Below are 16212 nucleotides of genomic sequence, written 5' to 3'. Positions count from 1 at the left end.
AACAAATCCTCGGAGAAGGGATTTCCACAACTGAGGGACCACTACTGAAAAGGCCCTGTCCCTCGCCACTGTCAGCCAAAGCTCTGACAGTGCAGGGATGAAACATCAGTGCGTTTGCAACATTCTTCAGAAGTACAGTGGTAGCTCGGGTTACATACGCTTCAGGTTACAGACACTTCAGGTTACAGACTCCGCTAACCCAGAAATAGTACCTCGGGTTAAGAACTTTGCTTCAGGATGAGAACAGAAATTGTGCTCCGGCGGCACGGCGGCAGCAGGAGGCCCCATTAGCTGAAGTGGTGCTTCAGGTTAAGAACAGTTTCAGGTTAAGAACAGACCTCCAAAATGAATTAAGTTCTTAACCCGAGGTACCACGGTAAAGAAAGAAAAAATTCTTAGGAACTATCACAGTTAAATAAGAATAGTAGAATACCTCTATAAAACCACAATTATTTTTAAAATAAAAACCAAACCCATAAGAATGAAACACAAATCAGAAAGCATAATAAAGTAAGCCAGGAGATGTTTGGAAATACCCAGGAAAGGATCAAGGTCTTTACCTACGGCCGTGAAGACATTGAAGCAGGTGCAAGGTGAGCTTCCTTGGGGAGAACATTCGAAGGCTGGTACACACCAACGGCAAAACCATCTTCTCCCTTATTGTTACCTGCTTCACTCTGAAGGGGTGGGGCATCTGGAAATGAGCCGCTGAAGATCATTTCAGTGCGCCACCAAAATGCAAGTGGGGAAAGATCCAGGGATCCAGGTCCCTAGCAGTACAGGGCTTTAAAATAAAAGCATCATGTAGTTTGATTTGTGTTTGGAAAGGCATGCTGTTCAGGGCCCTGTGTGTGATAGAGGAAGGCCCGGGTCCTTAAATGCTGGCCTAATCATGTATATAGCAGGGGGTGCAATTTAAAGGGCAAAAGCGGGTGCGTGACTAACAAGTGCTGAAACCTCCCTTCCCTGTACATTCGCTATAGAGAGAGCTAGATTAGACTTGGCTTGTGTCGCATTTGCTAAAAAGTTTATCCACAACTGGTTAATTAGCAGATTAATCAATTAAAGCTTTAGTTGTTTAATCTGTAAGGACAAATTTTAATTAGTGAGGCTGCATGTTGAGGGCCTGCATTTTTTTTAAGAGTCTATTTTGGTTCTGGTGCGACTCAGGAATGGCCCTGCTACCATCAGGTGTATAGAGAGGTGGCTGCCGCAAGCCGCTAACTATGGGTGTCATGAAAGGGCAACAAACTGTTGGTTATTTGTTTAGTTATTATTGTATTTTTACTGCCAGGGAGGGGGAGAGGCACTTGCTGGAATTCCTGCCTCAAATGCCTAGGTAACTTAACTGGCCTTGAATGAGATGCACCTTGACTTGGAGTGGGGCGTTGGACTGTTCCGCCTCAGGCAGCAAAAATGTTTGGGCCAGTTCCTGTGAGTCACAGGGAAGGAAGGAAACATTCAGGGCAGCCTCTCCTCTTCTAACAATTGATTGGCAGCTTTTGTTTGTTAAACTGTAAATTGTCTCGCACCTTGCAATTTCTCAATCAGCACTGTTATTGATGTTGTGAAATTATGCAATTTTTTTAATTAAAAAAAATAGTCAGCTAAAAGGAGATGATTAATCTAAAGTTATTTAAGTGGCAGACCACCCTCAAAATAATGGGTGTGATTCACTTAAATAGCTCCATCAGTGGAAGCCCTGCACAAGGACTTCTGCTTGCACAAGAGAACTACCCTCCCCCCATGACTGCACCCCACACACCCCAAAATTGACTTTGGAGGGGTCAAGAGAACTCCCAGAATACTGCATATGGGGAGGAGAGCGGGGGATCATTCTGTCCGGCAAGCTGAAATGTTTGTGCAGACAAAACATTTCTCACAGTGTGATGTTGAATGTTACCCAACTCGCACACAGTGTTGAGTGGCACGGCTCGAAAAACCCTTTGAGCACTAAGAAAAAGTGTGATATAAATACCAAACTATTTTATTATTTACTGTTGTTGCTGGGCTGTGGAGGCATCAGATTCCAGAAGCCGTTCAGCTGGGGATCTAATGCTTAGCGTTCCTCATGACCCTGCAAGAGGATGACTGCAATCCCATTTACTGCTATCACCTGTTTGAAAGCAGAGTACAACCCCCATACAGGCAATTGAAATTAGTAAATTAGCTAAGATGTACAAATCAAAGTCTAAAATGTGCTGGAAATGTAAAGAAAAAGAGAGTACTTTTTATCGTATGTGGTGGTCAAGTGAGGTGATAAAAGACTTCTGGGAAATGATATATAATGAACTGGGGGAAATGTTGAAAACCACTTTTCCTAAGAAACCAGAAGCTTTTCTTTCAGGTATTATAGAACCAGAGATCCCGAAGGACCAGACAAAACTATTTATGTATGCGACCACGGCTGCACGGACTCTCTTAGCTCAGAAATGGAAAAATGGTACAACTCCGACCAAAGAAGAGTGGCAAACAAAATTGATGAACTATGCTGAGATGGCAAAACTTACAGGAAGAATTAGAAACCATGAAAAGGAGGTCTTTAATAAAGAATGGGGGAAAGTTTATAATTTATTTGAAAACCTATTGCAAACAACTACATACATTGGCAGGATTGACAGAAAACTTGTGATAAAAATTTGAACTATGGATTGACAAAGGATTTATAAAAATAAGAGTTATGATAGAGATGCAGAGGGGGAAATCATTACATTAAGATCCACAATGGGGGAGGGGAGTCAGAAGGGATTATATGTTTATTTTTTAATTCATTTGTTTATGTAAATGCAAAAATAAAATTTATATAGGCAATTGAAAGCAAGACTGAAGGCACAAGGGTCTTCGTCTTTGCTGGCATTATATGATTATTACAAATCAATGTTTCCAAGCCTAAAGCTAGGCAAGGAAAGTGGGAGCATTCTGCAAGCTATGGGTCAAATGGAGAGGAAGCAGTGATGAGCACCGAAATAAAGTGCAAAGCCAGTTCCTGGGTTTCTGGGATTTTTTATGGTGGTACCAGATGCTAGAGCAAGATATCTGGACATTAAAAAAAAAAGCTGCTTCCCTGAATCTTCTGCGCTAGCCTGGACTGTGCTAGGAATTACTTAAATCCTCCTCCCCTAGTACCTATCTGAGTTGGGCTTACATATAAGCTCTAACATCACCCCCTGGTCTCTTTCAGGCCCCTAAGCACCCCCTTAGCAACTGACTGGTTCTAACATTAGTCCCACCACTGAGGCTGCTCCCCAGACTTGCTCTTCAGACTCCCTTTTCCTGCCAAATATTGCCTCATTCCTTGTAGAAGGTGCTGAATGCCAGGGATTACATTCTTGCAGGATATGATCCAAACTCATCCAGAGGCTTGGATTGCATCCTGCTGATTCAGTGCAAACTCCATCAGTAATGGATGTGCATCTCCGATACAGCAAGAAGGTGGCTCAGAGCTGGCTCAGCCTCTCCAGAGATGGCATAGCCAAGAGCCAGCTGGACCTCTCAGGATTCAGTGAGAGACTTGGCAGAGAGGAACCAAGACTATGACATAGTTGGGGGGTGGGGGTGGGCTTTAAATGGACCGGGACATTCCTATGAACTGCACCTCCATCAGTTTCCTGATGCACTTTGCCAGCTGTCCCGGTTGCTTGTATTTGCCACAACTACTTTGTCTCCAGAATATTTGCACAGCAACGCAAACTGAGAAAATCAAAGGATGCAAAGCCTGCTGCACCAGATGCTTTTCCAGAACAACCAATGTGGGTTAAACCACAGAGCCTAGGACTTGCCGATCAGAAGGTTGGCGGTTCGAATCCCCGCGAAGGGGTGAGCTCCCGTTGCTCAGTCCCTGCTCCTGCCAACCTAGCAGTTCAAAAGCACATCAAAGTGCAAGTAGATAAATAGGTACCGCTCCAGCGGGAAGGTAAACGGCGTTTCCGTGCGCTGCTCTGGTTTGCCAGAAGCAGCTTAGTCATGCTGGCCCCATGACCCGGAAGCTGTACGCCGGCTCCCTCGGCCAATAAAGCGAGATGAGCGCTGCAACCCCAGAATCGGTCACGACTGGACCTGATGGTCAGGGGTCCCTTTACCTTTACAGGAGGAAAGGAAGGGGCCCGTGGAGCTGTATGGAGTGAGAATGCTCCACTGGACAAAATCTAGTATCCTCCTAGAGAATCTGATTCTAACAGTGTTTTTGAGAGTCCCATAAATTGAGAGGAAACTGGACTCACACCTGCCTGGAATCCCAACCTGGACGAATGCAGTTACTTACAAAAAGCACTATTTTTCTATTCGAAAAGATCTAGTGATGGGCTGTCTATATTCTTTCTCTCTTTGCTCGCCAATGATTACAAAAGCTTGCACATAACTAGCGTAGGGAAAGGCTGTCTCCAGTACGTAGACAGGTAGGCCTTCCATTGTGGAGAGAGGCAATTATAGAAAGCCGGTCCCTGCAATTACCCATGCCTTGAATTTGGGTACTGGTGGAACAGGATATGTTCTGTTAGACTTGGGAGGAGGGCACAGTGAAAAGAAATATTCTTTCCCTGCACAAAGCCTTCTAACACCCCCCCCCCGACACAAGGTGCCTCTGGACTGTCAGGAGGGATTCAACCACATACCATAACTGTGGATTTGCACATCTAAAGTATATTAAAGCACCCCTTGTCATTGTAGTGCAACAAAATCACTTTGGAAAATTGACTTTTTGTGGTTTGTGAAGGGAAGTGGAAGTCCATTCAAAATTGTGGGATGAATGCAATGACAAAAGGGGAGACATGTAAACATCCCACAATCAAATCAGGATGAATGCTCATTGCCACATAACTCTGCCCCACAAGCAAATCAGAAGAACGAAAGCTATGTGAAGTCGGATATAATCTAACCTCCGCCCAACATAACACCACATAACACCGGTCTTGAAAAACCTACATTGGCTCCCAATACGTTTCCAAGCACAATTCAAAGTGTTGGTGTTGACCTTTAAAGCCCTAAATGGCCTCTCCCCAGTATACCTGAAGGAGCGTCTCCAGTCCCATCGTTCTGCCTGGACGCTGAGGTCCAGCACCAAAGGCCTTCTGGCGGTTCCCTCATTGCGAAAAGCAAAGCTACAGGGAACCAGGCAGAGGGCCTTCTCGGTAGTAGAGCCCGCCCTGTGGAACGCCCTCCCATCAGATGTCAAAGAGATAAACAACTACCTGACATTTAGAAGACATCTGAAGGCAACCCAGTTCAGGGAAGTTTTTAATGTGTGACATTTTAATGTATTTTTAATCTTTGTTGGAAGCTGCCCAGAGTGGCTGGGGAAACCCAGCCAGATGGGCGGGGTACAAAAAATAAATTATTATTATTATTATTATTATTATTAAGCTCTCTGCAAGCATTATGAGGGCAAATACTCAACAAATTAGTTTCCTGGAGGGGCCCTAAGCCACTTTAGGGCAGGGAACAGAAGAGAAGGCTAACCTAAATTGCGGCAGATTGTTGCTATGGCTTCATCAGGGTGAGTATGGGGCTGTGTGTGTGTGTGTGTGTGTGTGCCTCCCTCTCCCACTCTGAAGTGAAGCTGTTGTGCCTGTGGTACAGGCAAGGGGTGAGGCTGGGTCTTTCCTTCCAATTCACACACTGCTGAGATGGCAGCTCTCACAAGCTTGGTGAGCCCCAGGTCTTCCCATCTGAGGCCTGGCCCACCAAGCTGCTCGTGACTGTGTGCTGCTGGAGCTCTATGAGGCCGGCCTGGGTGAGGAGCTACGACCACTGCAATGCGAACAGAGGTGTGTGGCGGGGGAGTCCACTCCCACCCCTTGCACTGCTGTGATGGAAGATTGGCTGAACAGCTGAGCAGAGAAGGGTTGGGGAAAAAACCTTCCCTATTCAGGGCTGCCTTCAGATGTCTTCTATAGGTTGTATAGTTACTTATCTCCTTGGCTCGGGGGTCACATAACTCCATACCACCCAACATTTCTCTGATGAAAATAGGGACGTCCTAAGGGAAAGCGAGACATTCCAGGATCAAATCAGAAACTGGGATGGCTTCTGTAAATCTGGGACTGTCCCTGGGAAATAGGGACTCTTGGAGGGTCTGCAGACTGGCTCAACTGAACCACCTCTATGCTTTCTGCCTGGATGGCAGTTGCAGGGCCTGGCTCCCTACTGTTCCCTTTCCTTCTGAAGAGAAGCCGCGCCAGGGACAGAAGACGCCAAGGCTCCTATCTCCCTCTAGCCACCTAGCTGTGCACATATTAGAAGTTCATTGTGACTAAGAGACATCAGTACCAAACTGACCCACCCACCCACAGATAAGGTGTCTTGGTGCAGACCTTAATCTTCAGCTCTGGGAATTTATACAAATGCGCTCCCCACATGCACTAGGAACTCTACACTGGCTGCTATAACTTATCAGGCTGCACAGTATTTCCTGATTTAATTGCTCTTCTTTACTAATATGAACAAGGCATGAAATCAAGAAACTTCCATCAGCAGAAACAGAATATTATGTTGGCAAACATTACCCGGCAGCGTTAGCCATTCTGGGATGCTGCTCATGGCGAGGGTGTAAACTCTGGAGGTTTCTTCTTTCCTCCTAATTCAGAGATGGGATGTGGGAGTGTGATGATGGGGATGATAAAGATGATGGGGAGAATAAGATCGCAGGGCGGTTCCTAGTTAAAGCAACACACCAGCACTGCCGCAAACTCCTGTCCCTCGGCCCCAACTCAATTCCACCTATACGGCAAATGCTGCAAAGGAGCAAAACGACTTGACCGATGCCAAAGGGGAGCCGGTAAAAATGAGGATTTGCACAAGGGTAGGGTCTTCTCTGAATTTGTCAATGAGATTAGGGTTGCATATCGGAGAAGGCAGGGGTGCTGAATTTATTTCATTCTGGGCAAGCAACCTTGAGCTGTGAAAGCTTGGGTGAAAAACAAACAAACCTTAAATCTAAGTGTGTCCGAGTCAGTGCCTGTATATTTGAATTTGCAGAAGACTTCTGATGCTGGTTTGGGAAGTTTCCGGCTGCGTGAGCATGCCTATACAGACCGCACTCTATGAGCTTATACAACAATATGCTGTGTACAAACACTGGGATGTGTGAAATTGTATGGAGTCAGCGGCTTATGTGTTCATGTGCAGGAGCCAAACAGCATCAGTATTTGTAACTTTAAGTGATGAGATGGAAAAATAAAAATAAAACACACATTTGTGTTAGCCTGAGTGAGATGTGTTTACACACATGCGCGGAATGTGCCCGCCATCGCAATTCTTCTTCTATATATGTAAGAAACCTTCCTGTGATTAAGCAAGAAGTGCTAAATAACCAACAACCCCCATTTAATCTACTCCCTCTCTCTTTCTCTCTCCTTCCCTCCCTTTCTGCTGTGTTTCCACTATCTCTTTATTAGGGGAAAACCGGTTTGCAACACAAACTGAAAAGACAGCAGTGACAAAATCAGTTAGCAAATGCTTCTATATTAACACATTTTCAATAATTTGTCGTTGTCCCCCCAACAAATCGTTGGTGGAAAAATATTTCCTTCAGCCCAGCTGTGCCTGCTACCCAAACACTGCTTCCTGGGCTGGGGGCCTGGGGAGCAGAGTGTATCCCAGCTAGGCTGTGATTGTCAAAAGTAAAGAAAAATGAAAGGGGTGAAGAGGCAGCAGGAAGGATAGATAAATAAAAAAGGATTTCACTTGCAACAATGTGGTTAGTGATGAAGGAACATTTATTCTCTAGAGATGTTTAACCTGACGACATCGTTTTTTCTCCTCTAAGCTGCCTTTAAGCTACAGCAATTTTCTGTTCAGGAAGGCCCTGTCATTTCGGAGACGCACACCGCTTGGGGTGACCCAAAAGCTTTGCAGGATCCTCAGCTTCCTTCAGACTTCAAACAACATGTGGCGGCATGTGATGCGAGTGTAAATTTTAACAGCAGCTTTGACCCACTCTGCAAATTAGCGCACATTAATCGAGTCACCCGTCGGCTACAGAATCTGCTGTACACATTGCTGGATATCCAGGGTGCTTCATAGTACTGTAGAGCTTGCACCAACTGGGGCAAGCAAGAAGTCTGCCTGCTGCAGAAGCACTGAGGATCCTACCCTCCCCAATTACGCCAAGGGCTGTTTCAAAGCACCAAGCGACTCAGCAGGATGATCACAATCTTTGCCGATTATGCTGCACTGAGAAAAGGATGCCACAATGCTAGCAAGCCCTTTCAGATAGCTTTGCCAGCCTTTTTTCTTTCCCCACTAAAGTTATATCTGACTAAGCTGAGCCACAATCTTGTATCTCACCCCTGCACTCCACACCCTTTAAAAAAAATATTACACAATGGAAGTCATTAGAGCAACCTCTTTCTTCCTCCCAACACCCTACTACCTAGACCCAGTAGGAAAAGATAGTGAAGCTGGCGGTTTCTGCATGCCTGGCAAGTATACACCATGCAGAGGAACAGAGGAGTTCCTGAGGGGCAGCTGGGACATTGGCCATGGCTGCCTGTGGCAACTGCAGGAAGCAGTCCACCGCTAGCCCCCAAAGTGCCTGGGAGGGAGTTGGCGCCTCCCAGGCTCTTGGATAGTCATCGTTCTCCAAACAAATTGTTTTTGGAGACACACAAAGAAATGTTAATATGCTCCAAACAAGCCCAAGAATGGACATGTAACAAGGGTGTCCTTTCTAATGAAACCGAAATAAGAGGCAAATCCTGCCTTTGACTCTGGTCATATCCTTTCAAGAAATAACTGGTTGCCAGGCATGTGTGTGTATATGTGTGTGCATGGAACTATGGGTTCTGATACCATTTTCCATGGGTGGACTCAAGCTTCCTTTTTAGGATGGAAGAAATATGCAAGCCAACATGAGTAGTGGCTAAATTTTATAAACACGCAGGTAAACATTAGTTTAAAATTATATGTGTGTAAGCAGGTAATCACAAAAGCATTGTGCAAAGTATCTGATATGAGAATCCGACTCCTTTGACTTGTTCAGTTGTTATTCTCTCGGTGTGAAAATAACAGTAATTGTGTGGGTCACCTTGTGTTGCTGGATGAGCAAAACGCAATAATTTCGCGTATAAGGGATTAATTAATATTAAAGCAATTCAACTAAAACTTTGGCTTTACTTGGGACTGAATAAATCAAACTTAATGAGCCAAATGTTCAAATTTTATTTGGGCAGTGGTAACACCCAATTTGTTTCATCCCCGCCATTTACAAGTGGCATTCACTGCCAAAAGAATCTGGAAATTCTCATCAGCATCCAGCCTGGTCATTAAGACACACAATAATAACCCTCAGCATCAGCTATAAAACCCAACATTTCCCAGCTATTTCTACACAAACACACAGGCACCACCAATTTATTTTAAACAGATTTCATTATACGTGTGCAATAAATACATACACAAACATATATGCGCAGATGTCTGTTTTAAAGATTTGCTATTTATGTCGTTCCACGCCTGTTTCTTATCTGCACACACAGGGGAATTCCCTCTATCTGAACCTCAGTTTTCTAAAGTTCCCTGTTAATTGAATCCATTTTGAATTCTCCTAATATGCCGTATAAGAATTATAACTCTTGATAGTATAAATCATGTAAGTATTTTGTCTGGGTCCCTTCACTTCTAAAATGATCCAGTAAAGTAATATATTACACACACTTTTTTTTTTTTTTTTTTTGCATACATTCATTCAGAGGCACACCAGGAGTGTCAAGCGATAAACAACTGAGAGGACTATTGAAGGAGAAGCTGGGTTTTTAAAAATATTGCTTCCAATCTTTAAGTTCAGAAAGAGAAGCTTTGAACACTTAATGGGCCTGTGGGAGAAAAGAGTGCCACTAGAGATTGTATCAGCGGTCCCTATTGCATTTAACATGTGAACTTACACACAGATGTTAAAAATGCATGAATACAGCTGTGTTATGACAAAGCATTTTAGTGACGTCACCATTGAAACTGAAGCAAAATGTTCAGTTTTTTACTTATGGGTGATGAATCTTGATTAAAGAAAAAAATACCTTGCAAAATTAATGGGCCTAAAGCTCATGGTCACTGCTACACTGTGTTAGAACAATGGTCCATCTAACTTAATATCCTGCCTTGATTAATGTAAAAAGTACTGTTTGATTCTAAGGAACCAATGGAACAATTATGGAGTGACAGAAATCGGCAGGAACAATCCTACTCTACCTAGGTGATGGATTTGAAGCACCAATAATGGGTAGCAAATTGTCGCATTATTTAATTATTATGGGTGACAGAAGGGAAGGCACTTTCTATCCTAGGTACCAAAACATCTTGAGCTGGCCCTGAAATAGTGCCATCCTGCTGTCCACACCCAGTCTCTTCTGCAAATCAAGACGGAGAGTTAGAGATAAAGTGATTGCGGTTGTGTACCCTGGACTGTCTATTGACCAGTATCTGCTGGTGGGCCTACATAGCATGGTTTAGGCAATCAATTATTGAAATGCAAGTTTTCTACCTGTCTGGGAAGGTTTGTTTATATATGCCCTGCTCCCTGGAAAGCAGAGTTTTCAGGCAGCCTACTAAGCGCAAAATGTGGTTCTTGCCTCCTTTAAAATATTAGACAACAGGGCTTGTAAGTGTGCTCTGCCCAAGCCTGGACCAAAACTGGACCATGAGATAAGGGCAAACATGGTGAGGACCTCACACTCAGTCACCATGGCACACCCATCTAGGCCTTAAAAGGATCCAACTGTGGAACAAATTGGGGGCAGGATATGATCAATTACACCATGAACTGCATCGTCTGCATAAGTCCATCCTCCAGTCCCAGTTCTTCTTTTTAAAAATACTATTTTAAACTAATAGGAACTTCAGGCACCGATCATCAACTTCTGCCAAAGATAGGAGGAGGAAAAAAAAAATGGGCTAAAGCCCCAAACAAAACAGAACAAACCCCCAAAAAGCTAATCCTTCTACACAGCATCTAAAAAATCTGCAACCAAAGTGCGAGAGACTTGGAAAAATCAAAGAGGGAATGAGGGAGGCCGAATTAAAGCAAAGAGGCTGGAGAAAGGGCTAGGAAAATGAATCTGTTGAGTGAAACCTCTCCTTCTCCTAAATTCCTCTGTGTCGGCGTTGTGGGCTCTAGCCACTCATTTAATGATCTTGTTCGCAATATTTCTTTGCCCAGTCTAGGGGAAATGCAATAAGCACCAGGCTAAACGTGTCCATGCAGCTTTGCTGAAGAGTTAGCAGGCTGAAGTGCTACGCAGTGCGACCAAAAGCAGAAGCCCAAAGGGATTCCACTAAGAGAATATCCTCTCTGTTTTAATCATCTTAGCCCAGACTGTCTTGTAGTTCAAAACAAGAGAGATTCCCCCAGTGTTCCCCTCAAGCATTCATAAATCCCTCATGCAGCTGATTGGAACGGAGGGATGTATTCTGAACGAGTTAGTCTTCTTTTTTCTTCAGGGATTCCCAAGCACAAGGAGGAAAACACTGAAACCCCCAAATCTCATTTTCTCTCTCTCTGAGACTGCTGGGCATTCCATTCTAGTTCTCTATCCCTGACCTACACACCCGAAGCGCAGAGAGCCCTATGTTTCAAAGGACCCCTTTCTTCTGGACAGTGCTATAAGGAAGAAGCAGCCACCTCACTCTGCAAAACTTGAGCAAGTCCTGGACCTGAGCTGTCTTGTCACTGCAGCTTCACAATGCCTTCCCTACAGATCCTTTGAAGAATTAAAACCAAATAACAGCTGCCTCCTTTCTCTTGACTAAGACCTTGGAACAAACCAGCAAGAGACCCCTCCGCCCCCCACCAAGGTGGTTGGCCTCATAGGCCACTTAATGCCAGCGGTTAGGATGCCATGAATTTTTAAAACTCCTTCAAGCGCAAATGGAAGGGTTAGCACAGCTGGGAGATGGGGATTTCCGATGCTGCAAAGAGGTTTTTGAAGCAACGGCTTCCTTTCCTCTGGAGATCCTAGGCAAGGAAACATGTGCAGCTCCAGGACCACAGTGATGGGAGTGAAAGGAAGTGCAGTGGTGGTGATACTACTACAGGCGTGCCAAACCCCCCTCTCCCCACCTCCCCACCCCCCGGGAGAAGTTAAGGAACTAGACTCACATTGCAGCGAGATTCTTCAGCTAAGGGAGACACGCCTGGGATTCAGCTGGCTGGAAATTGGGTTGCAGCACTTTGGAGGGCCAAGTCGAGACAGACAGATTTATATTTTAAATTACTTCACACATATACATACAGAACATCCAACCGTACCGGAGGCGTAAAATTCGACCGCAATAGAAAGGCAACTGGGATACAGGGAGGCTGGGATGAACCCTAACAAAAAAGCCATGCATATGCCATTGGATGACACAGATTGTATTCAGGTTAACAATACACATCAAAAAGAAATTTCACGCGCATGGTCTCTGTGTGCCATGCATTCACCCGTTGTCTCTAAGAACGCATTTCCGAAAGTTGGACCTAGATATATCCTCAGTGACAATATTAAAGCCCGGGAAAAGTGTGATCTCCTTGATCTTAAGCTTGCATCTGATTGCTACCACGCCAGCACCTCTGCAGCCAGACAGCACACAGGTGCTACCCTGGAACCGTTAACAACTCCTGTGACAACTGAGAAAGCAAAACGGACGTGCCTTTCGGGAGGATGGGGGGAAGAGGCGATTAAAGCCCTGACCTTTAGATCTGGGGATTCCAACCACGTGTGAAGCAGGTAGGTATAAAGAGGCGGACTTACCTGCTGGAGGTAGAGGAAGGCCGGGGGGCAAGGTAGAGAGTGTGGGAGCAAGGCTGAGTTGGAGACCAGGAGGCAGCCTGAGTTAGCCATCGAGCAGAGCATGTGTTGCCGGCAAGCCCAGGAGCGGCTATGCTGGCAGCTCCCTCTGCTCCCAGACCCTCTGCTTCTTCCCTTTACAGTACTTGCTTTTTCTCCGTGGTTTTTCTTTTGGCAGCTCCCCCGTGCGGAGCTATTTAAGAGGGCTCCATTGGAGGAGCTGCATGCTGTGTCTCCAGCTCAAGCAGGGAAGGAGCAGCGTGCAGGCTGAGAGTCACTTGGTGCCATTAGACGAAGCTGCTGAATGAATGCATGGTCCGCAAAGGGTGTGTGTGTATGTGTGCGCGCATGGGGGGGTGGAGAGAGAGAGAGAGAGAGAGAGAGAGAGAGAGAGAGAGAGAGCAGAGGAGGGGGGAGAGGGTTGAGAGGCGGGGGAGTCCCCTGTGCATTCAGACATCAAACAGCTCACTGCGAAACCAAGAAAAGCCGGAACAGCTGAGCCTGCACTTAACCCCTCACCTGCTGCAACTCTGCCTCTTGCCCTGTGATAAATAGGCCACCAAGCAGGCTCTGACACTTAACAGGGGTACCTGGCTCAGGCCCGCTGCCTAATCTTGCATCAGCCCAGAGAAAATACAGAGTTATCGTCAGCGGTTCCAGGGACAATAATTTCAAGACCCACAACGAGGGAATTATGCTGCTGTGGCATCCGCACTTCCAAAATATGTCTCTCTCTGCTCCCTGCAACATTCCTGGGTATAGGGAGCATCTCTATAACACAGGGTACCCAGCAAAGAAACCCTGGGATAAAGCCTACAGTCTCTCTCTCCCCCCCTACACATGCAGGCAAGACAGACCCAGTGTCCAAATACCAGAGAGAGGTAAGCGAGACCTAGATTCTCACACATATAGATGCCTGCACGCAAAGGCCTTATATGCCCTCTGCCCAGACATGGACTTGCACACCTACAGGCACGCACACATTGTTGCATGCCAGGCCTGCACAGATGGAAGCCAGCTGACCTCTCCTGAAATATGAGCAGAATTTGGCAGGAGATGCATTTGCTGGATTATTCCTGAGTGCTGGGTAGCTTGTCCCATAGGAGCGCAAATAGATCCCAGCTCACTGCACAGAGCCTGTTCCCAGCAGCTTTTGAAGGAACAGGAAGGCATTGCCTTCTACCTCCCCGGAACAAGGCCTGTGCTGTCTGGGATCTTCTCGTCAAAGGCATGGGTCCTTAGGGGCTGCGTTCATAGGCTGCTGTTTAGTTAGGTCAGAGTGTGGCAGTTGCTCCCCAATTCTTTGTGAGTGGGTTTGCTTGTGATCAGGCTCCAGGAATGCCAATATCTCCAGCCTTTACTCTAAGCAAAGTGGCTAAATGTTGCCCACACCCTCTGAAACCTGAAATGTAGTTGGCATATTCCCTATTCAATAGCTGGGTAGCTGTGGTAGAGAAAACAGGATGCAGCACTGCACTATCCATTTGACTGCATGGGCCCCTCTCTTTTTTGCTGGGTTTTGAAACAAGGGGACCAAAAGAAGCTGCTAGTGATATGGAAGACGTTTCAGGGTTACCTGCTCCCCTCTTTGCCCCACTGAATTATGTACAAGCCATGGGGGTGCAAGAAAAGAATACCAATGTGTGTATTTTAGCCCTGCCAAATTATGGTTGTTTTTTTTTGTTTTTCCTAAAATATGGTATTCTGGTCAGAATGCTTCTAAGCACACACAGAGCACCTTTCTATTCCAGGGACAGCTCCCCCTCTGCGAAATACCCAAGGTAAAGGGAAATTGACATCTCTTTCTAAACGCCATTTTAGAAAAGAGAATTTTTAAAAAAGCTGTGAAATTCATACTCAGTGCTCTGTCCTGTGATATGCGAAGGTGCGGGATGCCCATCTCACAAAAACTGCACCGAAGGCAGGATGCCTGCCCTGTGTAGCTTCTCCCCATCGTTCGCTGTGCTGCTGGTGCTGTACAGATTGCACCTGTTAGAATTTTCCTTTCAATGCAACACCTCTTGGACAGGAAGCCCTGCACTTTAAGATCTGCATTGAAACGTGAAGCTAACACAGGCACATGGCACTGCAATGGGTGAATCTAAACCTAGTAGAAATTCTCCTGTCGGTGTAACTTGCACACATCTCCCTCTAACTTTACATCCTCCTTGTTTGAGAGCTTGTGTGTGTGTGTTTATGGGGTGGAGGTGGGAGTATGAAATTCTTCTAAGGCTTGTAGGATTCTGGGGGAATGGCAACCCTAAAGCACGTGTGGCTTCTCTGCCCTCATTTCCTCCCCTGCCCGTTAACCCTGCATTACACACATATGTACAGACATGCATAGATGAACCACTACAAATGATATACAAATTCTCCTGGCCACTTGTCAGAGGATGCTACAGACCAGCAGCTCATCAAATAGTTACATGTACACGGTGGCAAACAAATTGCTATCTGCATGCACCCCCTATCATTTTCTTATCATGCCACTACAGTTGCACATCATGATAGTAGTGTCCATTAGCTGAGAGTCCATTTCTGCGGGAAGCCTGCTGTGAAGCCTCTGCTACCGATCAGTGACTTCACAGTAAAGTTTAGTATTGTCACAGCTATAGGAAGGGAGCTGAGGCATCGTGTGAAAGTCTGAGGAGGACGTGCATCTTCCCACTCTGACCACTGGTATACAGCTTGTAAATATTTCACAGCCAAGCTTGCATTTGGGGAATAGGCAGTTTGTTCACATGTTAAGAAGACCCTCTCCAAGATAGCAAGTCATGGATGCCCATTTGTAAATTCAGCTGCATGGATTTATTTATATGTTGGGGTTTTAAATTAGCCCCGCCACAAGGGAATGTGGTAAGAAGCAACATGTAACACGCAACTTACTAAAAGGTATAAAACACCAGTGAAAAGTATGAAACGTTGTTAGTTCACATATTTAAACAATTTCAGTGGGCTTGAAACCTCATCATAAAATGTCAGTCCAAAAACAACAATATCGTGGTGTTCAGCAGCAAACACAGCAAGTGTTCTGGTTCAGATTCTTGGGATGCCTCTAGAGCAGGAATTTTCAACTTTTTCAGACCCAGGACCCACTTTTAACCAAAACATGGATTTGGAGGACTTCCGGGTCAGCGCCATTGGTGAATGGCGGAGTTCCTCCGACCGGAGGAACGGGCTCCGTGGAAACTGGGTCTTCCCGCCGCGGCGAAGGTGGGGACCCGCTAGAAATCCCAGGCGGAGGAAGCCTGGGAACGTGGGGTTCGGCAGGGCACCAGAAGCGCCCCCCTACTCGCGGGGAATCCCATCAAGGGGCTCCGGAGCGAAGTGGGGTGAGAAGCGCGGTGCTACGAACTGACTGCTACTTTCACGGAGTGAAGCCGCAGAGCCATTGCCAGAGAGCGCTGACTTTTTCCTGTGGACAATTGGACTTAAAACAAGTACCCGTGAGTAG

The 16212-nt window shown here is 45.8% G+C and overlaps 1 protein-coding gene across 6 annotated transcripts in view; it reads right to left on the bottom strand.

Annotated features, from left to right (window-relative positions):
• Window positions 1-16212, bottom strand: part of RBFOX3 (RNA binding fox-1 homolog 3) — a 354326-nt gene that overhangs the window by 47679 nt on the left and 290435 nt on the right. For 2 of the 6 annotated variants that reach the window (XM_080993925.1, XM_080993924.1), the window contains exon 1: window positions 12723-12864. The exons of 2 other annotated variants lie outside the window; for them this stretch is intronic. In XM_080993925.1, coding sequence (XP_080850051.1) covers window positions 12723-12824 — 102 coding nt within the window. In that variant the 5' untranslated portion in view covers window positions 12825-12864. Of the gene's footprint in view, window positions 1-12722; window positions 12872-16212 lie in introns of those variants that run through there. 2 more of the 6 variants (XM_080993941.1, XM_080993923.1) reach the window with 2 other exon arrangements.

This window comes from Podarcis pityusensis, assembly GCF_964106645.2.
Source record: "Podarcis pityusensis genome assembly, chromosome: 2".
NCBI lineage: Eukaryota > Metazoa > Chordata > Lepidosauria > Squamata > Lacertidae > Podarcis > Podarcis pityusensis.
This window is presented reverse-complemented; position numbering and strand designations above follow the sequence as displayed.